Source organism: Gopherus evgoodei, chromosome 2, assembly GCF_007399415.2.
Source record: "Gopherus evgoodei ecotype Sinaloan lineage chromosome 2, rGopEvg1_v1.p, whole genome shotgun sequence".
NCBI lineage: Eukaryota > Metazoa > Chordata > Testudines > Testudinidae > Gopherus > Gopherus evgoodei.
The window spans coordinates 237,860,956-237,888,594 of NC_044323.1; the positions used below are offsets into that span (position 1 = coordinate 237,860,956).

The 27,639-nt window shown below is 44.1% G+C and overlaps 1 protein-coding gene across 1 annotated transcript in view; it reads right to left on the minus strand.

Annotated features, from left to right (window-relative positions):
- Positions 1–18,388: 18,388 nt before the first annotated feature.
- LACTB2 (lactamase beta 2) overlaps positions 18,389–27,639 on the minus strand; it is a 39,753-nt gene continuing 30,502 nt past the window's right edge. The window contains exon 7 of the mRNA XM_030553262.1: positions 18,389–18,412. Coding sequence (XP_030409122.1) covers positions 18,404–18,412 — 9 coding nt within the window. The 3' untranslated portion in view covers positions 18,389–18,403. The remainder of the gene's footprint in view (positions 18,413–27,639) is intronic.

Here is a 27,639-nt window from a genome sequence, read left to right on the forward strand (position 1 = left end):
CTTCACATAACAGAAGAACTAGCAGTCACCCAATGAAATTAATAGGCAGCAGGTTTTAAAAAAACAAAAGGAAGTACTTCTTCACACAATATAAAGTCAACCCAGGGAACTCTTTGCCAGGGAATGCTGTGATCACGAAAACTATAACAGGATTATAAAAAGAACTAGATAAATTCCTGGAGAACAGGTCCATCTGTGGCTATTAGCCAGGATGGGGAGGGATGCAATACCATGCTCTGAGTGTCCCTAGCTTGTTTGCCAGAAGCTGAGAATGGGCAACAGGGGATGGTCACTTGATGATTACCTGTTCTGTTCATTCCCTCTGAAGCACCTGGCATTGGCCATTGTTGTAAGACAGGGTACTGGGCTATATGGACCATTGGTCTGACCCAGTATGACCATTCTTATGTAAAAATAATTATAATAATAAAAATGTGTAGTACAGAAACTTCCCAATATAATGACCTCCCAAGACAGCAACAATGTGAGATAACAACCTTGGCAAATAATGCATTTTAAAAATCTTGGCCTACTAGGAAACATATTTATATAAGTTTCCATTCCCAGTCACAAATCTAGCATTCTGGAGCAAAGTGACTAAAATATAGTCCAACAAACAAATGTTTATTTAACATGCCCCTCACTTTTCCCTCCGCCGCACTCCACTCACCGGTGTTGTCCTTGGTCAGTGGAGACTCAGAGTTCAGAGGTGCTTTCACGTGAGTACACCTGCCAGGTGGGGGACAAGAAGGCACTTTGCTTGTTCCTCCAGCTGCTCACTGTTCCCTCTGGCCATGTCTGTTCGTTGTGCCACCGTTCACTCCACCACTCTGTTGCCAATGGCCCTGCACAGTTACCTTTGGCTACCACCTGCTACTGTGACCTCTGCGAGTTGGTCTCTTGAGGTTCCACCAGCTCTCAGTGATTTCAGCTGAGCTCTCAGTGCGGGATCCTGGCTCACTGCTAGTGCAGTCTGGGTTGTCTCTTACACAAAAACACTGTACCCACAGGAACACTGTCCCCACAACAGGACTAAGCACTTAGACCTGATTGTCAGTGATTTTAGCTGCAGTGGTCACTTAACAGAACAAAAGACTATCTATGGAGCCTAATCAGCTCTGTCTTTAAACAGTGGAGAGGGACAGGTCCCCACCCTCTCTCTTGATGTCTTCAAATCATCGCAGGCTAAAGTTCTACTGCCCTTACTCAAACAATAAGAACAACATTTCATCCCCCATTCCCCCCACATTCAAGTGGTTTGTAACCCAACCCCAGCCAAAATCTGTCACTTGGACAACATAGCTCTGTTTGCTGGATACCTAGGCAGATTAGGTGTGAATGTAAATATAATCTGGCCCTGAAGCCTTTCCCCACAGCCCCAGCTCATCACTAGCTGTCAGGGAGAGCTCATTTAGACTTTGCTTACAAATCATCATTTGAAATTAAAAGGCTGGCCAACACCACCGAAATGAATGCACTGGCATCATAAAAAACAGCTGTATAAGGAAGCAAGGAAGCTAGTCTATGTTCATACTTTTCAAATCTATTATGCTTTTTCAGACACACATATTTTATCAAACACTGTATAAGCTTTTAAAGTGTGTATTAATGCTTCAGTTTAAATTCAGATTTCCAAACAGTCACTGAATTGGTATGTAACTAACTCACAAAACTAGGGGGGGTGTTGGGGAAATTCGGGGGGGTTTACACCCCCCCTGGGAGGGGTGCAGGGAAATCATTGCGCTGGTGGCTCCGGTCAGCACTGCCAACCAGGCTGTTAAAAGTCCGGTTGGCGGTGCTGTGGGGCTAAGGCAGACTCCCTGCCTGTCCTGGCTCCGCACTGCGCCCCGGAAGCAGCCAGCAGGTCCGGCTCCTAGGTGGGGGGGACCATGGGGCTCCATGCGCTGCCCCCGCCCCTGAGCACCGTCTGTGTGCTCCCATTGGCTGGGGACCAAGGCAAATGGGAGCTGCGGAGGTTGTGCCTGCAGGCAAGAGGAGCGCACAGAACCTCGTGATCCCACCCCCACCTAGGAGCTGAACTTGCTGGCCACTTCCAGGGCGCAGTGCGCAGCCAGGACAGGCAGGGAGCCTGCCTTAGCCCCGCTTGCTGTGGAGCAGAAGCTGCCTGAGGTAAGCCTGCACCCCAATCTTGAGCCTCTGCCCCAGCCCTGAGTCCTCCCCAAACCCAGAGCCCCTGGCTGCACCCCAAACCTCTCATCCCCGGCCCCATCCCACAGCCTGCACCCCCTATTTACTGAATGGTTGCAATGGTTTAATGCTAATATATATACACTTGGTTTCATATTATCATATCAGAGTCTTATGCTATATATTGATTTGCTATGGCCTGTGTTGCTAATAATATTTTCTCACTAATGCTAGATGCTAGTGTTTTGTGCCCATGTTCAATGAAGCAGTTAGCCATTCTCAAATCACACAAGTTCACTCAATATCCATCATTAAGCACAGTGAGTACAAGTATGTGCAGTTTCCATTTTTCTTCCTTAATATCAGGAAGATATTATCCTCACTTATCTTACATTTACTGAAAATACTTTCACATTAACACTACATTTAAACTATGAAAATAAGTATCTAAAAAATTGCCTCCGATTCCTCAGGGAGGATATGTTGTCTCATTACACAAGGGATTAATTATTAACAATTCTTTTGTTTCCATTAATGTTGTCTGTAAATGTATATATATATGCATATGTTATTGGTAATATAATAATTTCAATAATTGTATAATGATTTTTCAAAACATTGCATGCAGATATTCTCATCTATTATGTTTCACTAACACACAAGATAAAATCATGTTGTGAATTCCTTGGTTAAAACACTACAGACTATATTCTTTAATTTTACATTACCAACATAACACTTCACACTAGCATTTTATTTTTTAAACTTCAGTCCTCAGAATTTCAAGACTTACACTGAAGTTCCAATTTCATTTGCACGTATTAAACTGTATTGAAAACCCATAATACAGGAAATTATAACACTGCTACACAGCTGTATTTGAAACCTCTTATGTAGTAGAACATTTAGTGCATACAATCCCAAAGTAAACCATGGAAAACATCTTATCACAATAACCCAATGAGTTGGTGCGTTGGAAGCAATAATATATAATTTTGCATAATTCCACTCTGTGTTCATTGAAAAAAATAATTAAGAATGCAGTTATACTTTTCAATGAAGCAAACCATGCAATGTAGATTATTCTGTATTTCTCAATTTCAGTACATGCTTACTATCACTCATTCCCCAACATAGCATTGTATTTGCTGTTTCTTAAAACTGTGCTTGTCTGCCTTTATGAAAATGTGCTTTGCCCATGTTGGGCATGAAAGCTTGTTAACATTTATCTTCTTCAGTTTCATTTGTCTTGCTCTGCCTGCCAGAACACTAATGGAAACTACTGACAAGATGGCTTGTACCTGTTGACATTTAAGCAAGTTTTTAATGTATTAATCATCATGGCACACAAAGACTATAATGTAGTTCATAAATATATACATGGAAGGGATCCTTACTGTTACAAATAAGTTATGTAAGATGGATTACAAATCTTTTCTTTTTAAGACCCCATGTGCTCTTTCTTACTTACTTTAAAAACTGACTAACCAGTCACATACTGGTGTTGAAGTCATGTCCCTACTGAACTGTATAGCAATAAATAAATAAATAAATAAATAAAATGGCTACTAGCCTTTCATAACTGTTGTTCTTCAAGATGGGTTGCTCGCGTCCATTCCATGCTAGGTGTATGTGCACCGTGAACACAGTTGCCAGAGATTTTTTTCCTTTAGAAGTATACTCTTGCACTATGTACTGGTATAAGGGGCACCCTGGCTTCACACCCTCTCAGTTCTTTCTTGCTGGTAACTCTGACTGAAGGGTAGGAAGGTGGGTCATGGAATGGACATGAACAACATATCTTGAAGAACAACAGTTACAAAAGGTTAGTAACAGTTTTTTCTTCTTAGAGTGCTTGCTCACATCGATTCCATGCTAGGTGAATAGCAGTAGCCACAGAGGTGGGCTCAAAATTCACAGACGTGCTGATTGCAACCCTGCTCTACCAAAACTGGGATTGTCATGGGCCTGTTGGATGATGGCATAGTGGGACATGAAGGTATGAATTAACCATGTCACAGCTCTGCAGATGTCCTGGATTGGTATCTGCATGAGGAATGCTGCCGATGCAGCCTGGGCTCTTCTAGAGTGGGCTCTCACGATGGCTGGTGGCAGGACCTTCGCCTGCTTGTAGCAGGCCTGGATGCAGGTGGTTATCCAGGACAAGATTTTCTGAGATGACACTAGCAGCTCTTTCATCCTGTTCATCACTGCTATAAAGAGCTGTGCTGATTTGTGGAAGGGTCTAGTTCTTTCAATGTAGAAGGCCAGGGCCTGTCTAATGTCTAAGGTATGTAGATGATTTTCCTCTTCGCCTCTGTGAGGCTTCAGAAGGAAGACAGGTAGAAAAATGTTCTGGCTGTTATGGAAATGTGAAACAACCTTTGGTAGGAAGGCCATATAGGGGGTTCTGAAGTCAACGCTCTGATTTTGGAGACCCTCCTGGTTGAAATAATTGCCACTAGGAAGGTGAATTTCCATGAGAGGAACAGCAGTGAACAAGATGCCAGAGGTTCAAAGGGGGGGGCCTGTGAACCTCAAAAATACCAGATTTAAGTTCCATAGGGGAATTAGGTTGCAAACCTGCAGGTAGAACCTCTCTAAATCTTTGAGGAACCTGACTGTCATTTTATGAGAGAAGACAGATCAACCTTGGACTGGAGGGTGGAAAGACAAGCTGGTTGCCAAATGAATCTTGACTGATGACAGAGCTAGACCTTGTTATTTCAGGTGGAGCACAGTCCAAGATGAACTGCAGGGATGATCAAGATGGGGAAAGATTCCGTTTGGAGGCCCAACAAGTGAAACATTTCCACTTAGCCAAGTAGTTTGCCCTGGTGGAGGGTTTTCTTGTACCTAGCAAGATTTGCTGGACCTGCTCTGAGCGAGCTAGCTCCTCTGGATTCAGCCACGCAGCAGCCATGCTGTTGGGTGTAGGGAAGTGAGGTTCAAGTGGAGCAACCAGCCTTGGTTCTGCGAGAACAATCCTGAGCATGGTGGGAGCTCTAGCGAGGTTGTTTCCAAGAGGTCCAGGAGCATGCCAAACCAATGCTGGCATGGCCACACCAGGGCTATCAAGATAACTTTCACCTTGTCACTCTTGATCTTTAGGAGGACCTTGTGAATTACGGGTATTGGTAGAAAGGCGTACAACAGCTCCCCCGCCACAAGAGCAGGAAGGCATCGGACAGGGAGCTCTTGCTGAGCCCGTTGGTATTTCCTATTCTGTCTGGTGGCTAACAGGTCCACCTGGGGAATCTCCCACTTCTGGAAGATGGCACTGACTACCTCTGACTGAAGGGACTCCTCGTGGCGAGAAGAAAAGGACTTGCTTAGGTGATCCAACAATGCATTCTGGTCTTCAGGGAGGTGTGATGCCTTGAAGTGAATGGTATGCTTCACTGAGAAGTCCTATAGTTAGACAGCCTTTTGCCACAGGGCTGAGGAACAAGTTCCCCATTGCTAGTTGACATAAAACATTGAGGCTGTGTTGTCTGTCAAGACCTGCACCACCTTGCCTGACAGGTGGAGAAGGAACACCTGGCCGTCCAAGTTTATCACCCTGAGTTCCTTGATGCCCAACGACTGGAGCCAAGAACATTGCCTCATTGTGACCACAGTCGCCATCGTTCTGGCCACCGAGTAAGTAAGGTCCAAAGGTGCCTGGAGAGAGGTGCTGGCTATGGTCTTGCCTTCCTCCTGGATGGCAGCAAACTCCTGCTTAAACTTCTGTGGCAGGAAGTCTTTGAACTTGGACATTGAGTTCCCCAGATTAAAGTCATATCTCCCCAGCAGGACCTGCTGGTTCGATATGTAAAGCTGTAGGCTGCCAGTTGAATTAACTTTCCTCCCAAGAGATTCGGTCTCTTGACTACTTTATTTTTTGGTGTGGCACTGGGCTACCCTTGTCTGTCAGTTTTGTTTGCTGCCAACACCATTAGAGCCCTAGGGCGGGGGTGGAGGGAGAGGAGTATAAGTACTCAAATCCCATTGCAGGCACATATTACTTCTTCTCTGCCCTTTTATGTCGGAGGCAGGGAAGAAGGGGTTTGCCAGAGGGTCTTAACTGGCCTCAGCACCTCTTTGTTGACTGGAAGGGCCACTTGAGAGGGAGCCACAGCAGCCAAGATGTCAATTGGGCTGTGGGTGGACTCTTTCAGTTCCTCCACTTGCAGCCCAAGGTTCATGGTGACCCACTTCAGGAGTTCTTGATGAGCCCTAAAATCATCCAGTGAAAGGGGGTTGGAAGGGCCTTCTCTTGCCTTGTCTGGGGACAACAACGAGGAGACTAGTGCTACAGGAGGGGCTGGTACTTCCTCCTCAGCCTGTCCTATCTCTGCCTAGACCATTTCGGTGACCTTGGTGCCAGGATCAGTGCCATAAGCATGGTCCAGGGTTGGACGGGATAGCGCCATGGTATGCCTCTCGGATGCCACAAAGTATGATTGCGGAGACGGGGGTCCCCATCTGCTGGTGGGGACCACAAGATGCGTCCAGAGGGAGAGTCCTTGAAGAAACTCTCCCAAAGAGTCTAACTAATTGAATTTTCCCCCTAATTTATACATTAGTAATACAAGGACATGTCACGTGAAGAAAACTTGTTAAGCAACACTTTCAAAGGTCAAGCAAGAGGTTTCCTTCTGGTCATTGATTAACCCAGCGTTTCCAAAACTTTTTTGGCCACGGAACACTTTTAGCCTATTACGGAACACTTATAATATTATTTTGTAGTCTTTTTTTGTTTTCAATTTAAAAATTTGCATTATTTATGCTCAAATATATTTTATTTTATAAAACAAAGCAAAAATACAAATTTAAAATAACAAACTAACAATTTCTAACTAGAAAGCACATGTAAAGTACTACAAAAATCAAGTGCAAGAGTCAAAATTAAAAAGTGTTCTACTTAAAAAAATCTGTTTTTATATATACACAAACACCAAACAAATTGGATTTTTACTAGGAAAATCTATTTTTATAAACAAATACAAATTTGGATTTAATGGGAGTGGTGTTTCTGCATTTTTCTATCACAAATTCGCTTAATGTTAGGAATAATGCTGGAAAGTTGAATCCTCATGTCAAGCGCAGCATCAAGTCTATTCCTATATTTGGTTTTTGTTGCAGTATAATATGAAAATCCTGTCTCACACAAATAAATTGTAGCAAAAGGAAGGAACACTCGAACTGCATGTTTAGCCACATTAGGGTACTCTTTTATTAGGCTGCTCCAAAAATTATTCAGTGGAAGATCCTTAAACTTTTGTTTCAAATTGGAGTCAGAAATTAAGTCAATTAGGCTTTCATAATCGTGCACAGTAAAGCCGACTGGTTTGGCTGTAATTACAAATGGATTTCGAACCCAAGCATTATCATCAGTAGTTGTAGGAAATATTCTAATAAAGAGACTTGCAAGTCAAGTAACTGCTGTAAAATGGTAATGGAAACGTCTTCATGGACGGTAGAATTTATTTCAGTCAGAAATTCATGTACTGTAGGAAAGCAGTCAAAATTATTCTGTTCTACAGAAGATGCCCAGAATTCCAGTTTCTTTTTTAACAACAAAATTTTATCCATTGTAGTAAAAATGGTCACATTCTTTCCTTGGAGCAACAGATTAATTTCATTTAATTTTGCAAAAATATCTGAAAGATATGCAAGTCTCATTTGCCACGAGGAATTTGTCAGACAGTCATTACATTTTTGTCCTGAATTATCTAAAGTGAAGAATACCAGTAGTTCACTAAGAAGCTCAAAAAGCCTCACAAGCACTGTTCCTCTGGATAGCCACCTCACTTCTGTATGTAAAAGAAGTGTTGTGTGCTGACTACCCATTTCCTCGCACAAAATTTTAAATAACCTGGATTGAAGTGGTCAAGATTTGACAAAATTGATAATTTGTACTGCTTCATCGAGCACAATTTTCAGATATGCTGGTATTTTTTTTAACTGCAAGTGCTTATCTGTTAGAACACAATGGCTCTTAGTGCTTTCTGGTGCCACACTTATGATTTGCGTTACAGCTCCCTTAATCTTCCTGATCATTGCCCGAGCAATGTCAGTACATACCATACATCAATACATTTTCCCCGACAAATTTCATGCTTTCTGATAAAATTGTTGATGCAGTTGAATATTTCTCTAGTTGTGTTGCTTTGCAGAGATTCACATAAGAGCAGGTTCTCTTCAATAATAATATTAAATCTATATCGGACAAATACTAGTAGCACAGCAAGCTGCAATGAATACTCATGGCAAATTTTCAGTTGGCAAACTAGCTCTTTTTCTATGTCATCAGCAAGATCTTTAATATGGCATGCAACATTATTATTTGCAGGGCCGGTGCAACCATTTAGGCGACCTAGACAATCGCCTAGGGTGCTGGGATTTGGGGGGCGCCATTTTCTTCGGCAGTGACCGCAGTAGCCAGATCTTCGGCCTCCCTGGTCGCCGCTAGCAGTTAGGCGGAGGGAGCTGGGGCAGGGGAGCGTGGGGAGGGCTGCCTGCATTAAGTAAGGGGGGGCAGCACGCAGGGGAACTCCTCACCTCAGCTGACCCCTGCCCCGCCTCTTTCCCGAGCATTCTGTGGCTGCTTCACTTCTCCCGCCTCCCAGGCTTGCAGCACCTAAGCTGATTGGCGCTGCAAGCCTGGGAGGTGGGAGAAGTGAAGCAGCTCACCCCTGCCCCACCTCCTCCCTGAGCATGCCTTCGCTGCTTCACTTGTCCGGCTTCCCAGGCTTGCGGTGCCAATCAGCTTAGGTGCCGCAAGCCTGGGAGGCAGGGCTGCCCAGAGGATTCAGGGGGCGTGGGGCAAAGCAATTTCGGGGGCCCCTTCCATAAAAAAAATTGCAATACTATATTCTCGTGGGGGCCCCTGCAGGGCCCAGGCAAATTGCCCCACTTGCTCCCTGCCAGGGGCAGCCCTGGGAAAAATAAACCTTCCGCATCTCGGCACAAATCCAGCTTTGAGAAAACTTCTTTACAAGGTATTGCTGGTTCTCAGCATCAGCTAGTGCTAAAAGGCACTAAAGCTCATTAAAAGGGCTGGACAAATATTTTCCGTCAAAACTTTTTTTGGATCGAAAACTAGGGGTTTTTAAAAAGCAGAAAAAAATCACGGACAATGTCTGCTTTCCTTCAAAATTTGTTGTGGTTTTTTTTAATTAAAAAGCTGAAATTAGTCTGCCAGAACCTGAATATGGTTTGGGGTTTCAGAAGTGTGCGGCCAATTGTTTGCTGCTTGCTGTGTTTGATTGTTTAAAGAAACACTAAAAAATTCTGCTTCAAAAAATCCAAAACTTTTGAACGACCTCAGCTTGTGACCAAACGCCTGAGCCCATCCAGTCAGAGATTTTTCCAGGTTTCTCATACTCTGCTGGCTTCCTTGACTCATATCTGTCTCCATAACTTTGGGTTCATTTAGGTTAGAACATAAGAACAGCCATACTGGGTCAAACCAAAGGTCCATCCAGCCCAGTATCCTGTCTACCGACAATGGCCAATGCCAAGTGCCCCAGAGGGAGTGAACCTACAGGTAATGATCAAGTGATCTCTCCCCTGCCATCCATCTCCACCCTCTGACAAACAGAGGCTAGCGACACCATTTGTTACTCATCCTGGCTAATAGCCGTTAATGGACTTAACCTCCATGCATTTGTCTGATTCCTAGAGATTGGCTCCATGGGGTCCCTCACAAACTGGAGACGGTTACTGTGGGTTTGTCTTTAGTATAGCTTATGTACAAACTCCACGAACTGAGCATTTGAGCTTGTTCCAGAATCTGGGATGAGCCTATGTTGTGAAAACTGACATGCTCAAAATAGCACATGCATATGAATGGACACAGGGTGCTAAAATTAAATTAACCCAGGGGTTCTCAAACTGGGGGTCAGGACCCCTCAGGGGGTCACAAGGTTATTACTGAGGATCATGAGCTGTTAACCTCCACCTCAAACCCCGCTTTGCCTCCAGCATTTATAATAGTGTTAAATATATAAAAAAGTGTTTTCAATGTATGGAGGGGGGTCGCACTCAGAGGTTTGCTATGTGAATGGGGTCACCAGGACAAAAAATTTGAGAACCACTGAATTAAATCCTCTGAAGCCTCAGGGAATGCCGGAGGGGGAAGGGGGAAGTGTCTTCCTTGGTAGGGTCGGGAAGGAGGTAGGTGGTGCAGGATATTGCTCTTCTCATGTGATCCCTCCCCCAGTGGCTAATTTTAAATGAAGCTACTCTCCCCTGATATGAATATCCCTATAGCACTGAAATTAAACATAGACTATAATTTGGCATTTGAGAAGTAAAACAGATGGTAGCCCTAATGGAAAAGCTAACAGCTTGGCTCTTCTGCAAGCCTCAAACTGCTGAATGAGCTTTAGGGTAGGGAAGGCTGTGCCTCCCAAACAGCCTAGCCCTGCCCCCTGTCTGACCTCCCTACTGCCTGCCCCCCAACTGCCCACCCCCTCAGAATCCCCGACTTATCGTGTTCCTTGTCCCCTCACCATCCCCCAGAGACCCACCATCACCACCCTGGGACCCCACCCCTGCTCCTGTCCCCTGACTGCCCCGACCCCTATCCACCCCACCCCCCACTGAGTCCTGACAAACCCCCGGAACGCCCACAATCCAACCCCCCCATTCCCTGTCCCCTGACCGCCCCCCGCACCTCTGCCCCCTCCCTGTGTCCTGACTGTCCCCAGGACTTCCTGCCCCTTAGCCAACCCCCCCCGGCTCCGGCCCCTTACCCCTGGCGCCTCGCTCACCCGGAGCCTTGCGCGTCTTATCCAGCAGTGTCCCTGAACAGCGGTGTGGCATGGCTCCGGCGGGGCTCCTGAGCTCCACCCCGCTCAGAACCACATGGTAAGGGGGCAGGGCTGGAAGCTCAGGAGTCCCGCCGGAGCCACAGTGCACTGCTGTTCAGGGACGCTGCTGGATCCGTTGAGGCTCTGGGTGAGGGGCAGAGGCGGGGTTGGGCTAGGGCGGGAGCCTCGCCCGTTCTCTTGGTGGCCCCTGCAGAGCCCAGGGCCTGGGGCAAATTGCCCCACTTGTTCCCCCCTCTGGGCGGCCCTGCTGGGAGGTGGGAGAAGTGAAGCAGCCACGGCTTGCTCGGGTTGCTCGTGTGCGGAGCAGGGGTGAGCTGGGGCGGGGGGATGCCTCAAGGTGGGAGCTGCCGCAAGGGGGGGTGCCTCGGGGTGGGGGGGCGCGCGAGGTGGAAGTTTCGCCTAGAGCGCGAAACATCTTTGCACTGTCCCTGATTATTTGACAACTGTACAGCATCAATTTTTTTACCAGACTGCTCGCTCAACGTGCATTTATAATATCTTTCATGCAAGACTTGATAAGTGTTTCTCCAATAGTCTGAGCTTCTTTGGCAAGCGCTATATAGTAACTTAATAAGATACCTTGCACTGTCGTTGTCTGTTTTAACAGTTTTAATCATCAAAAGTTTACATTTTCAAAGTGAGTCACGCTGCCTCTTGGAAAAACTTTTATCTTTGTCTTTGTATTCAGTATGCTTGGTTTCTAAATGCCTATGAAGCTTAGCAAGAGTCAATGAACTGTTTGCTAGTATTTTGTTGCACATGACGCACTGCGTGTCAGGAATATCTTTATTTCCAACACACGTAAAATCGAAAGACAAATAACTTTCATCATACTTTCATTTTGGTCTTTTAACATCTGCTTCTTCTTGTTTTTTGATATACTTCAGTGGAACTTCTTTCACCTTGGATAACTTACTAGTACTAACAGATTTTTCGGCAACAAAAGACTGCGATTGTTCATCCTCACTTTGAAGGGTCACAATATTTTGCTCATTTATTTTGGCCACAGTTGGAGTACCAGAAAAACTTGCTTTTCATTTCAAAGTTCCTTCTTTTAGCCACAAATCCATGGTGATTAGGTTTAGTAACAATATTAAAAAATACTGATTTTTGTCAAATTTTGTTGGTCACAAATATTTATATTGTTTTGAGCGAAGCTAGTTAATTGTACTTATCGCACACACGGTAAAAACCCAGAGGTTTGAACGTGTTGAGTGAATATGTTATATTCAGCGTGGCGTAAAGAGAATGGTGTGTGCATACTGCTGTAGTTCGTGCAGCCTCAAGTAGAAGGGGTGTGACGTCACTAACTGAAACATGCCCGAAAGGGGTAGACGTCAACATGCTTGCGTGCCTCATTCTCTTTATGCCATGATATTCAATACGAGATCTATCAATAACTGGAAAAAGAGTTTTATGTTAATTGTAGTCATTCAAAAATAGTTTTAAACTACGCTTCAAATATGCCAGATTTAAAATAAAAAAAAATTTAAAGACCCTTTTTTTAAAAAATTACGATTCTTTCACAGAACACCTATTCACATTGTGTGGAACACCAGTGTTCCATGAATACAGTTTGGGAAACACTGTTCTTCTAAAATGCACGTATCAGCAATTTCAACACAATTCTTATCAGGAAAGATGGGGGCGGGGTGTCAAGCTGCCCATTCTGTGGCACCCAAAACCCCCTTGTCTCCTGCCCTGGTTAAGTGAATGCTGCTGCATGGCCAATTTACGGCTTGCTGACATGGCTGCTTTTAGCAATAAGCAATAAGGGTTTCAGGCACTTTACTGGTTTGCCAAAATCTCGCCATACAGAGTGGGCAGTACCGGAATGGACAACAAGTCCTTCACAGCTTGGAAAGCCTCTGGAGTTGAGAGGCATGAGGGTCCATGACTGCTCCCAGGAATCGGAGGTGGGGCCCAAGGCTTGGTGCCCTCGGGGGGGATGGAGGGGTGTCGCTGGAGCTGACCACGGCTCTGAGCATGACAAGTGGCCTGGCACGGGTCTCATCACGGCCCCCCCTTGTGACCCTCTTTGGCGACAGAGAACGTCCTCTTTCTGCACTCTGTTTCCTGTGCCTCTTTCTTGGCATTGGGGATGGTGAACGGTGCCAGAAAAAGCACAGTGCCAGTAGTGCACTTCATACTGAGGCCAAAGTTCTCAGTGCTGATTCGGAGCAGATGGCTCCGAACCCAGTCTGAGGGCTGCCTCCATTAGCAGAGCCTTCAGGTGAATGTCTGTTTTTTTGAGTTCTTGGCTTGAAGCCCCTGCAGATCTTACATGATCTTGTCTTTGATGTGAACTTCCCCAAGCACTTCAGACAGGCTGAATGTGGGTTGCTCACTGGCATAGGTTTACTGCAGGTGAAGCATGGCTTGAAGCCTGGAGACCAGGACATGTCCAGTTCCTAGGATGATCTCCCTCTAAGAATGAGACAACTAGCTATACTCTATCTCTAACTATAATTATAAATATATACAAAACTGTGAAGACCACACTAGGAAAGCTATGTAACAAAGTCCTGAAATCCCACAACATAACCCTTTCAAAAACAACAAAAACTTTACAATACTTTTGTGTTCACATCTCTCCTCTACAGCTGTGAAACCTGGACACCATACAAATAGCATATCAAACAGCTAGAGGCCTTCTATATATGGTCTCTGTGTGCCATTATGGGGATCTGCTGGCAAGACAAAATTACCAACCTGGAGGTTCTCCAAAAGTCAAATGCCACAAGCACTGAGGCCAGGCTGATACAAGCCCAACTACGCTGGACACATCATTAGGATGCCTGAACATTGACTCCACAGAAAAATGTTTCTCTGGAGAATTGGCACAAGGACACTGGAATCAAGGCCACCCCAGAAAGCACTATAAGGATAGCATCAAGAACAGTATACACTTCAGTGCAATAAAACCGCATGATCTCGAGAAGTGTGTGTCAAATAGATCAGCAAGGTGACACACAATATTCAGAGCTTTCCAAGCCTTTGAAGAGGATGAAACAATCGACTGTTAGCTGAAAGGGAAAAGCGTTATACCACTACTATAGCTACCAAGTCCCTCGCCAATGATGCTGTCTGCCTGATCTGCTTACAAGTATGTGCATCACGCTTTGGACTTAGGAGTCACTCTAGAATCCACAAAAAGAGAGAGCATGAAAACTTCATCATCAAACTGACAGACTACGCGAAGAAGAAGACCAAACCACTATAGAAGGAAAGCCTTGCAAAAGCAAGAAGCCATTCAAGTAACTGTCACAGGCATTAAGAAGAAACTGAGTAGGTGTGGGGCCAGCGGTGCCCCATATACTGGTACAGAGGAACGGGGCTCTGTGGAGTGCTAGGGCCGGCCCTACGGATACCATTAAGAGGAAGAATCTCCAGCAACTGTGAATGTGATGCATGCACACCTAGCATCGAATCGACATGAGCAAGCACTCGAAGAACTAATGTGGTCTTCAAGATGTCAAGGATTGTATCTCAGGTATATAAATCAAAATACTTCTGAGTACATGTTTGGCAGCAACGAGTACGGCAAAATGCTGCAATTAGAGTTTTATATTCACACTTCTGGCTATTTGGACTGAAATGTGTTTTAGCACATATTCATCAGATGGTTTAATTATTAATAAAATTGATATTTCCATGTAGAGTCACAATTAGTAGCCTATCTTTCCACTTGCTTTCTTGACCACACAATACAATACAAATACACATCAATAACCTACAACAGATGATGGGGAAAAAAAAAGTTAAAATTTCACCATCCATGTTTATCACTATTTAAAGGTACCTCATCATCCAGCCATCTTCTTGGCTTCAGGCCAGGAAACAAAAAATTATACAGACTGATTTTTCTCATTTTGGCCTCCAGTTTCTGTGTAACCTTGTGGGTCTGTAAAAATGTTACGAGGAAAAAAAAGGTAACACACATTACATGCATGATAATACAGTTTCCTTCTTCTCTGTTTTACTATTGTGAATGCTGCCATTTTTACATGAAAACTTTTGACGTACTTCGTAAATGGAAATTCGTTAAATTGTTTAAAAAAAGGGTGTGGTAAGCAATTACTTTTCAAAAGCCATTCTTCATTTTTCCCATCCTCCATAAGCAGGTCATCAACATCACTTGGATTGCTGCCTGCAACTTCTTCCACTACACACTCCTCTTCTTCTGTGTCTGAGACCTCCACATTTATAACTCTGCTGTCACAAGGCTTGCAAAATACATGCTACCCCCTTTCCCAGTCTCTTCTGAGGGGACTGTTTTTTCAATGTCATCTACAGCAGTTTGATTTTCCATATTTTCCTCTGATCTGTTTTCAGCATCTAATGTTGGTGGCTCTTTAAATGGCTTTAAGTGGGAGATACTGTACGTAGATCCTAAGTTTCCCTGAGATGATTTCCAATTTAACTCTTTTACCCATAGCAGTGGTAACTTTGTATGGTCCACAATAGGTACTTTGCAGTGGCCATCCCTTTCTTGATCTCTTTCTTGCATTCAGTAACATAACACAGTGCCCAACCTCAAATGTTATTTTCCCATATTTAGAACTCTTTCTTCAAGCATACTGTATTGGTTGTTGTTCTTATGCTTTAAAAATATTATTAAGAACCAGTGCAATGTCAGCATCCTTTCTAGATTTCAGATTTAATCAGTACTCTTTGTAGTATTGTTCATTGAGAACCTTGAAATTTGGTGGTTTTGTAAAGAAATGGAGATGGGGCTATATTTGTGAAGTAAAGAATCACTGAATAACATATTTACATGAAAGCTGATGGTACTTAAATACACTTACCACATAATTCTCTGAGACTTGGTCTGAAAATGTTGCTTCAAAGCCATATAGTAGTCGAAAGGGTGGGACATCTTTGTTGTCATGTTCAGTTTAGATCACACACACACACACAAAAGTCATCAATAAATTCATCCCAGTTACTCCCAGTGTCATCAACCAACTTCCACAATCCTCTGTAACAAATGGTGATTGATTTTAGTTTGTAAAAAAAAAGTAAACATAATGTCTTGACTGAGACAGATTACATGGAATCAAAAAGGTGTAAGGAGAAGGCTATCACTGCATTGCTATGAATATTTTTCATTACACATGTGATATGGTAAAAAGACTTGCAAAGTAATAAATTAACTTTGAAGATTTAGAATTAATTTTCAGCTTCTGGCATGGTGCATTCTACTTGCCTTTAGTACTGTAATTTTCCCATCCTTAAAATTACCTTTTGATGGATTTGTTAGTGTTTTCAGCCAATCCTTTGGTTTGTGGGTGCTGTGGGCTGATGAAGCTACATTCTATTACCATTTTTTTTGACATATCCAGATTAAACTGAAAGAAAATTAGTTATAAACTTTCCTTTGGTCAGTCCATGAGCTGCCTGTTCAGGGAGGCTAACCTCTGGCCTCACCCCTTCTGTCCAAGGCTCCACCCCTCCCCTGCTCCTTCTACCCCTCTCCCCTGATGGAACCTCAAGCTCCTCACCGCAGCCTCTGACCCCCCTGCTCCAGCCCGGGCCACCCAGATGGCCCGCCCAAGTGCTCCAGCCCCAGAGCACTGGGCAGTGCGGCCCCAGCCCCGGAGTGTCTGATGGCCAGCTCCAGCATCACTAGCCCTGGAGTGTCAGGTGGCATGGCCCCAGTGACCCCAGACCCAGAGTATCTGGTGGGCAGCCCCAGTGCCTCCAGCCCCGGAGCACCAGGTGGCACAGCCACAGCACCCCCAGCCCTGGGGCACTGGGGGCCCCCAGCACTGGATGGCCCCACCACTGTCCCAAGCTGCCTCAAGTCCTAGGCTGGCCCACCTTATCCCCAACTCCAGTCCGCTTTGGGGAAGAGGAGCAGCCTGCCTGGGTTGGGGCCACGGGAGAAATGGCAGGAAGCAGGAGGCAGCTTTGGGTGGAGCAGGCCCACGCCTGGCTGTTTGGGGAGGCTCAGCCTCCTCTGGCCTGCAATACCTGCTGCCCATGGACAGATCAGTATGTACGTTCCTTCCCCTATTTGACATTGCTTTTATGTGCAGTTATTGTGGTTTACTATCCCATCTTTTAGTATTACTACCTTGAATAATATGTTGGGTTTTTTTTTTGGTGGGTAAGAAAAAATAGTGTGGGTGTTCAGAAAAACTTGCAGCATCAATTTACATTTAAAAAAAAAATCATGAGGGTAATGAAGCACATGGTCACAGTCAACTATCTGTGACCTGATAGTGTGTTTGAAGAAATAGTAAAAATAACCACAAGAATAAGTCTTGACCTCATTATTTAATTCAGAACGGCGATCTGTCAGTATCCACTGTGGACAGCCAAAGTGAATGATAATTTTGTACATTTTCTTTGCCACCTCCTATACTGACTTATTTTGAAGTGGAAATGCTTCTACTCATCTTGTTAAATAATCTGTGGCTATCAGTATATACAGTATATCCCTTCTTGTTGTTGGTAATGGCCCTATTAAATCCATTCTCACCAATTCCCAGGGCCGACTGACGTATATGCAAGGGTAAGGTTACAGTAATACTTCGTATCTCTCTTATTAAATGTTCTGAATAAGCCCATATGTAGTAAGCAGAGTAAACACTGTAATATGTTTTCCACAACAGAATCTAATTTCCATTTTTAGAAACAGAACAAAAACAAACAAACAAAAAAGAAATACAGGAATAGGGGTAGGAAAAATGATACAAGAATAAACCTGCAGAAATATGCCATGCCAGCGCAAGGAGTAATAGAGTTCAACAATGACTTCTGTTGTGCCACTCACTGCACTGCACTGATTGTTGTGAATTCAAGGCCTCATTTTGCAGCAATAATAAAAATGGATAATTATAAACAATTATCTCTGACTCTCTCTTTCAAAGATTTCTTACTGCTTTTTAGGGAAGTGAATAAGACTTTATATTATGTATATCAGGGGTTGGCAACCTTTCAGAAGTGGTGTGCCGAGTCTTCATTTATTCACTATAATTTAAGGTTTTGCATGCCAGTAATACATTAACGGTTTTAGAAGGTCTCTTTCTATAAGTCTATAATATATAACTAAACTATTGTTGTATGTAAAGTAAATAAGGCTTTTAAAATGCTTAAGATGCTTCATTTAAAATTAAATTAAAATGCAGAGCCCCCCGGACTGGTGGCCAGTACCCGGGCAATGTGAGTGCCACTGAAAATCAGCTTGCGTGCTGCCTTCGGCACGCGTGCCATAGGTTGCCTACCCCTGATGATGCCATAGGTTGCCTACCCCTGATGATGCCATAGGTTGCCTACCTCTAAGAACATTCCTAATGCATGGACAATGGAAAGGATGTAATTTCAGAAGATACGTAGTAGATGTCTCAGAGTCCAAAATTCACCGTTATGCTTTTGAAGGTGGTATCCAGATTTAATTCCTTTCTCACTTTCTGGCAATGCAGACATCACTCAGCCTAGTTTGGACAGAATAATATGATGACATTAACATTCTTGTATGAAATTATTATTATGAGGGAATGAAGTTTACATTTTCACACTAAATGTATAAATATTCTTTGTACTGTAAATTTCAAATTTGTATTTGTATTTTAAATTACATATTTCAGGATTTTGTTTGATAACCTTACATACTGAATCTGTGATGTCTTTTGTCATGCCCAATAGTATCTTGAGATCAGCACAAGTCTTGTTTTGACTATTCCTTGGTGTTCACCCTATGGACTGTCATGATACTCTTCAAAGAGTTGTAGGGCTTGTTTCATGGTGTGCACAACTGCAATCTTTCTTCCTTTTGCAGAATGGAAAAAGTGTCCATAAAAGATACCTGTATACAGTCTGGGTCATCATGGCTTGAGTACAAGGGGGAGGGGAATTTCACTATATGGTAATAATTAGATGTTGAATTTTTTAAACTATTGCTTAGTTAACATATATGGATTGTTTCTGTATGTAGGATACACTGGATAACATAGTTGAGAAATAAAGTTAAATTATAGGGATTTTTGTAATTATAATTTATAACTGTAACCCTTCTGCCCCTCTGAGTTGACAGCAACAAGGGCCAGGGGTTTCATTTCAATAACGCAATGCAAAACTGGCTCGAGCCCCCACCCAGTGACCTGAGACAATTACATACCCCCCCCCGGTGCCTCTAGGAGGCAATACTTCCCCTCTTGCAAGCACAGAGTCTGAGTGTAGCAAAATCCTTTTAATAAGGGAGGGAAACAATGTGGCATCATATTGGGAAAACACCACAAACAGGATTCATAACATAAATCATGAGCAAAAGACCCACCAAGTAAGTTTTGGCAGTGTCCTTTTCCCTTTAGGGTCTTAAGTGCAATCACCCCAAAGTCCAACAACCCAAAAGTCTCTGTTCCTGGTCAATGCCACCCCAGAGTTCAAAAGTTTATCTGCAGAGTTTTACCCCCCCAGCTTGGGTGGAAATGGGGGGGGGGGGCACACAGGATGTTAAGGGGCACCTTATGTGGGCCGAGGCTGACTGCCCTGCCTCCCTGTGGAGTTCTGCTGCAGCCTTCACCACAACCGGCTCCACTCCACCAGCTGCACCACTCCTCCAGCTGACCCATGAGCTGCTCCAGCCGTCCCCGCAAACCGCTCTGCTCAGCTCACTGTTCTGTGGGCCACTCCAACCATCCCGCAAACTGCTCCATTCCGCTCACTGTTCTGTGGGCCACTCCAACTGTGCAGCAAATTGCTCTGCTCTGCCACCCGCTTAGTGATAGATCTTCAGGCTCCCCCACTAGTTTTAACACAGCACTCAACTCAGTAAGTTTAGCTTTTAGTGATTTCAGCTTGTAGTAGGGGAGCCCCAGTGCTGGCGCACCATTGGCTCAAAGTGAATTCAGCTCAGCGGCTTCTAGATAGATTCCTAATAGAATCAAAATTAGTCCTGCTCTTCAACAGTGGCAAGAGGAGAAGATGCAATTGGTGTTCCAGACCCTCAAAAGGGACCTATACCATCAGGTACACATACCAGTCCCCTCTCTCTATTCACTGGGTTTTGGAACCCATGTCCCTTGTCTAGCAAGTGCTATAGAGTTGATGGTGAGACCCTCTGTCATAAAACAGTTTCATAGTCTGTCATTCACATAATCAGGGTAACAACACGTTATTCCTCATGCCCCAATAACAGAAAAATCGGGGATCCCGCAGCTGTCAAAGTGACCATTTCAGGCTGCTGTGGACTCATGCTAAGCAGGGTGGGTGTGCCTATGCAAACAAGATCAGCCCCTGAAATTCTTTTCCAGCTTAGCCATAATTCACCACCAGATGTCAGGGTAGAGCCCATCCTGACTCTGCTTAGATAACCATTTGTCATGTAATTGACAAATACGTTTGTTACAGTGCCTACAAATGTAGCAAAGGAGATTTTCTGGGAAATTTAAAGAAAACTAGTGATCCTAGTCCTGGTCCCATTGAAGGTAAGGTTAATATGCCAAATAATCCCAGTACTGGGGGATCAGGACCATCATTTGTATGCTGAAGATTCCATTGTATTCTGTATATTGCTTGCCTTCCAAAGAAAAGTTGGCAGAAAATTGATGCAGGTTAACTCTGCCTGTTTTATTCATTCCTTCAGGATATGTATTACTCCTCTCATATGCCAAAACCTGTGCAACTTTTTTCTCAAAAGATTTCGCTGAGTATTGTTCACAGAAGAAAACATTTCACGCTGTTAATATTTACATAATTGCAAACATATAGTATCTATCCATATAATAATCAGACTTTATTTTGTAAGTACGATATGAAAATTGCAGACATATAAGCAGCATGTGCCAAACTCAACAATGCAGTGTGCATACGCCAATCACAAGAGTGACATAAGTAAATCTGACCTACGTGCATTTGTGGCTTACAAAATCTGGCTGTATTTCATCAATGGAGACCAAATTTCATTTGAAATTAGATCACTTATAAGATTTTAACCAAATAAAGTCATAGTAACTCAGAACAAGGGTAACTCAGTGGTTTGAGCATTGGCCTGCTAAACCTAGGGTTGTGAGCTCAATCCTTGAGGGAACCACTTAGGGATCTAGGGCAAAAATTGGTCCTGCTAGTGAAGGCAGGGGGCTGGACTCAATGACCTTTCAAGGTCCTTTCCAGTTCTAGGAGACAGGTATATCTCCAATTATTTACTTTATAATAACACAAAAATGTGAATTTCAAGAAAAGCACAAGGAAGAGGTTTGAAGATACTGTATAATATAGTCAGAAAACAATAGAATATATATGGAAATCTTCTTACCGGTCATACTCATGTTTATTACAGTGACTTTTTGCCCAATACAGCTTTTTTTGGGGGAAAAAAAGTTTTCTGTAATTCTGAAGAATTTGAATTTAAAAAAAATCTTATAACATACACATTTTAGTATCATGATGATCACAAGCATGAAAAACATTTAAAAAGCACAAAGTGACTTTAGAGTTTTTGTGAAAGTCCTTGACTATTCATGCCCACAGCCAGGGAGACCTTAAATCTTTGAGTATGTAAGACTTCTGTTGAAGGATGAACAGTGCTAAAGGATAAGTGGTCATGGTGTTCACCACAAGGTAAGTAATCAAGGTCAGTAGTGCACTCTTGTATAGGTTCACCAACCCCTATGTCATCTCGTAGTAAAGCTAAAGTGCCTTAAGTCCATGATGTTTATAGCTCAAAAAATAATAAGTGACACTTTAGCTTTATGACAAGCTGCCTAGGAAATATCATCACAATATTTATTACATAACTCTTGATAAAAAACAAGTTTCTGGAGCAGAGAGAACCAAGTGTTCAGTGTTTTCAGGATGATTTAGAAAGCATTCTACAGAGTTGAATTTCAGGGCTATTGTATGCAAAACCCTGAATGATAGTCTGAATATTCCTTTATTAGTCCTTTTCCACTGCAGAGTAGGTCATACCGTTTATTTGTAAAGAAACATTGAATGCCCACAAAACATTAAATGTAGTGTAAAACATTTGTCATAGTATCTTTCCCAATTCTGAACCTTAGCGTCCAAAATATGGGTACTAGCATGAATTCCCCTAAGCTTAATTACCTGCTTAGATCTGATAAGCTGCCACCAATCAGGAATTCGAGTGCCTGATACACTCTGATCCCCCCAAAACCTTCCCTGGGAACCCCCAAGACCCAGACCCCCTGGAGTTTAACACAAGGAAAGTAAACCCCTTTCCTCACTGTTGCCTTTGTCAGCCTTTCCCTCCCTGGGTTACCCTGAAAGATTACTGTGATCCAAACCCCTTGAATCACAACACAGAGAAATTAGGTCTCCTGGAGAGAGAGACAGATTCACGCGCCGTGAATCTAAAACAAAGGGATTCCACCCTTCCCCTCCCTTCTCCTTCCCTGTTAAGTACAGACTCAATTCCCTTGAGCCTCAACAAGGAAAAAAAATCAGGCAGGTCTTAAAAGCAAAACTTTTAATAAAAAGAAAGAAAAAAGTAAAAGGTCTATCTCTGCAATTTAGATGGTAAAAAGTTACAGGGTCTGTCAGCTTAAGAAATTGGAGAAATAGCCTCCTCCAATAGAAATACAATTTAAAATACTTCCAGCCAAACACACATTTGCACATAAAGGAAAAAAAATAAAAAGACTATACAGCCTTTCTACCTTTATACTTACAACATTGGAATAGAAGATTAGAGAGCCTGTAGGTACATGCGGTCACTGTCAGAGCCCAGAGAGAACAAAGCAAAACCCAAAAAACACAAACAAAGGCTTCCCTCCACCGAGATTTGAAAGTATCTTGTTTCCTGATTGGTCCTCTGGTCAGGTGTTGCAGGTCACTGTCTGTTAACCCTTTACAGGTAAAAGAGACATTAACCCTTAACTATCTGTTTATGACAACATTGTAAATAGTATCTGAAATACTTACGATTTCTTTTTGAAAACAAGCTAATAAGCAGAAAATCTACCATTGTGCTTTATACAGACTTCCTCCCTTTGTCACTGTTACACATATTGAGCAACAAGATTTCAACACAAAAATGACGCTTTTATACCAGGGCACACACATCACTACATTGCTCTCTGATCTTGTTTTTGAGACAATTTATTGAGCTTTTTCACTCACTGCTAAAATTCAAGTGCTTGTCCTTATTATGTTACTTCAGAATAGCTCAAACACCTTTGTTGCTGCAAGGTGATAAAAAATTCAAACTTTTTTTAGCAGTTGCCTTTTCCATAACTGGTGTTCTTTGAGATGTGTTGCTCATGTCTATTGCTCATGCACACTGGCAATACCTGTAGGGGAGCACCCTAGCGACCCCTGGAGTGGCGCCTCCATGGTGCAATATAAGGGGTGCTGTGCACCCTGCCCCCTGCCCTCAGTTCCTTTTTGCCAGACAACTCTGACAGAGGGGAAGGAGGGCGGGATGTGGAATAGACATGAGCAACACATCTCGAAGAACACCTGTTACGGAAATGGTAACTGTCTTTTCTTCTTCGAGTGGTTGCTCATGTGTATTCCACAGTAGGTGATTCCAAGTTATATCTGTTGGAGGTGGGAAGGAGTTCACAAACTCTCAGGATGGAGAACAGCCCTGCCACACCCGGTGTCCTCCTTGGTCTGAGAGACAATTGCATAATGCGAAGTGAACGTGTGAACTGAAGATCACGTGGCAGCCCTACAAATGTCCTGACCCATGTGATAGGTGGAGACCGCTTTCGGGAGGAATGAAGGGTGTGGGCGAAGCTGGACCTTATCTTTATGAAACACCGTGTACGGGGACTCGGAGGTCAGGGCCCTGAGTTCCGAGATCCGCCTAGCCAATGTGATTGCAACCAGGAAGACCACCTTCCACGAGAGGTGTGACCAGGAGCACATGGCTAGCAGCTCAAATGGGGGACACGTGAGATGGGCCAACACCAGGTTTGATCCGCAATTCCAATGTGGAGGACCGGTACCGTTGGTAACAGCTGCTCTGCGATCGGCTGCAGCAGGCAGACCCACGACAGCAGGATGCTGGCGATTGATGCCCGGTCCCGCCAGTGTTCGCTCCTCAAGGTGGAGCGGTGCCGAGAGTCTTGGTCAGATGGAACCCAACCAGACAGCCTGGTGGACATTGAGGGCAATCCACATGGACTTTGCTCTGAACGAATGTTGGGCAGCGAATGGAGTCGGGAACGTTCCCTTGACCAAAACCGGTACTGATCCGGGGGTGACTGTGGCGATCCCAGCGGTGGCTTGCCTCTGAAGCACAAGGCCAACATCGGTGATGCTCCTAGAACTGGCATGGACATAACATCCTGGGCTGCCTGCAGGGCCTCTGGTGTGAAGGACATCTGGACACCTGGGGAGTCCTGCTCCAAATAGGCTACTCTGCTCAACTTGAGTTAGAGGCTGAGGCTGGTGGGGATCGAGGACTGCCCAACATGGGTCTAGCCTCTGTCCTGGGTTTACTCTGGTGCTGTGGCGAAGAAGGCCTCTTCCTAGCATTCTTGGCATGCCCCATGGACGGGGAGCGGTGCCGACTAGTCAATGGCACCAAAGAGTAGCCATGCACTGACACCACAGTGGCTGGTGCTAACTCAGAGCAGCGTGCCAGAGCCGGGGTCAACGCCAAGTCCATCAGAATAGCCTGGAGTGCAATGTCCCTTTCTCTTGGTCAGAGGCTTAAATGACCTGCAAATCTTGCAGCAATCGCTGAGATGGTTTTTCCCCAAACAGCATAAACAGTGGCTCTGCGTGGCTCCCAGAAGCAGCGGCATGTCCCCCTGCTGAATTCTACACATAGGGGCAGCCAAGGGGCTCTGCACACTGCCCATGCCCCAAGCACCGTTTCCGCAGCTCCCATTGGCCAGGACCTACCACCAATGGGAGCTGTGGGGCTGGCGCCTGCAGACAGGGCAGCATGCAGAGCTGCTTGGCCATGCCTACCTGTAGTAGCCAGAGGGGGGCATATTGTTGCTTCTGTGAACTGCTGCTTGAGGTAAGCACCACCCGGAGCCTGCACCTCGACCCTCTCCTGTGTCACAACACCAGCTGTGATCCCCCTCCTGCCCTCCAAACCCCTTGGTCCTACCCTCCTACACTCCAAACCCCTCATCCTCCGCCCCACCTAGAGCCCTCACACACAACTCCCCGCCCCAACCCTGATCCCCCTCCTGCTCATTGAACCCTTCAATTCCAGCCCAGAGCACCTTCTTGCACCCCAAATCCCTCATTCCCAGGCCCATACCCTCAGCTAGAGCCCTCATCCCCCCTGAACCCCACCCCCCTGCCCCAGCCAAGATCCCTCTCCTACACTCCAAACCCCAACTCCTCAGCTCCACCCGAGTCTGCATCCTCAGCCAGAGCCCTCACACACACTCCTGCACCCCAAACCTCTGACCAAGCCCTGATCACCCTCCTGCTCAACAAATGCTTCAATTCCAGCTCGGAATACCCTCCTGCACCCCAAATCCCTCATCCCCAGCCCCACACCAGAGCCCAGACTCCCAGCTGGAGTTCTCACCCCCACTGCACTACAACCCCCTGCCCCAGCCTGGTGAAAATGAGCTTTGGTGGGAGAGTGAGTGAGGGTGGGAGAGGGGATGGAGTGAGTCGGGGGGCAGGGCAAATGTGTGCGGTTTTGTGCAAGTAGAAAGTTGGAGGCTCTGGATGGTTCCCTCCCTTCTACAGTTTTCCCCCCAAAACCACAGAGAGAAAAGGGAGGTACAATTTGGGAACATGTGGGATTGTAGAGGGACATGGCTAGGATGGAATTAGCTGTCAATGGATGGTGAAGAAAAGGAAGGGGCTTGAGCTGTAAAGTTGGGGCAGGGTTTAGTTTGCTAGAATTTAGAAAGCGTAGAAAGGTGGGCAGGGCATATGATAAAGAGATTTTGTGTAATGAGGTGTAGCTTTATATTTTCATGAGCTAACTTCACAAGATAGCTTCTAACTGGTAAACGTGGAAGCTAGCAATCAACACAGCAAACTGGAATTTACCACTCACAAGGAATTTAATCATAAATTTATCTGACTTGACATTCCTAAATGTTAAAGTAATACATGAGTGACTGACAGGACTGAAGTAATGAAAACAGACGATTCCCTTAAAATTATACCGTAAGACAATGCATTCTAGAATTACTGTATATTAATTCCTGCTTCACGTGAAACAGTAATTGAAATTATACTTTAAAACTTATTCCTTAAGACAACCACAGGAGAGAAGATTGCTCCTTTAAAGTACATATTCCAATTATAGGAACAGTCTTTTTGGATATGACAGTTACAAAGATGATTTGGTAATACTCACAAAAACATGACATTTTACTATATAAAGAAAACTTCTTAAAGGAAATCATAATCCAGCTAAAAGAAACCAGTGTCAGTAATATGTATTCATCTCTCAGTTATAACTAGCAACCTACAGATGTATCTGGTCATATGCCAATTCCTTGCATTTGTAGGAAACATATTTTAAAAGCATGTGTCTTGCAGTACAATTCTAAAAAATACAGACTAACTCTAGCCTGGGATATTGCAACTCACTACACTAGGTACAAACATTTCAACATTTAAAAAGGCTTTACTTCAGAATGTCAGAGCTCAGCACTTTAGCAATAGAAGTTACCAAAAGCATATCACCTTAGTGCTTTGCTCACTACATAGCTCTTCACAGAATAGTGGACCAAATTTTAAATATTAATATTAATCTTCAAGGTTCTTCACTAAATTGGCCCACCCAACATTTCACTTTTAAAAATGATAACCTCTCTTTGCAGCTATGTTCCTCAAGAACTAAAAAGCACTGTCCACCTTAGCAGGCTAAAAGTTTTCTTGGCAACTGGCAGAACCCTGTGCGGATATAAAATTTGTGTCTGCATCCAATCTGCAATGCACAAATATGGTCCACAGATGTGGTTATCCACGGATTTGCAGGGCTCTAGCAACTGGGCTAGTGCTTTGGAGTCAATTACCAGAAGACAACCAAAAATTTCTGTTCTGAATGAAATGTAAAATTCACTTCTTTGACAGTTCTCTCACAGCTGCAACTGCAGCAGAAAAAAGAAGAAGATAAAGCAGGAAAGAGGAAAGCAAGAACAGCCATAACAAGAGAGAAGAAAATTAAGTAAGATTATACAGAAGTAGGGTAAAAAATTGGAGCACCAGCTTACTGTGATCTCTTTTGGGAGATGCTCCATTGAAGTTGCATCCTTCAATGTCAGATAAGAGATTACTTGCTCTTAAGACAATAAGACCAGAGAATATCCACAGAGTTAAAAATAAATTTAGAAATCATGCAATAAAGACACACAGAATGATTATGTGGTTAGAACACAGGACTGGTAGTCAGGAGTTCAGGGTTTGGTTTCCAACAGACTTCTACTCTAGTTTTCCCCATCAGTAAAATAGGGATACTTTCCTGCCTCATAAATGTCTTGGGAACAGTAATTAATTGTTTTTGAAGCTCTTTGACATGCTCAAAAGTTAAAGTAGAAATATATTAAATGGAGATATCAGGTGATATATCTGGCAATGATTTGTGGCACCAGAAATACACGGTTACTCACCTTTGTAACTGTTGTTCTTCGAGATGTGTTGCTCACATCCATTCCAGTTAGGTGTGCGCGCCGCGCGTGCACGTTCGTCGGAAACTTTTTTACCCTAGCAACTCCAGTGGGCCGGCAGGTCGCCCCCTAGAGTGGCGCCGCCATGGCGCTCT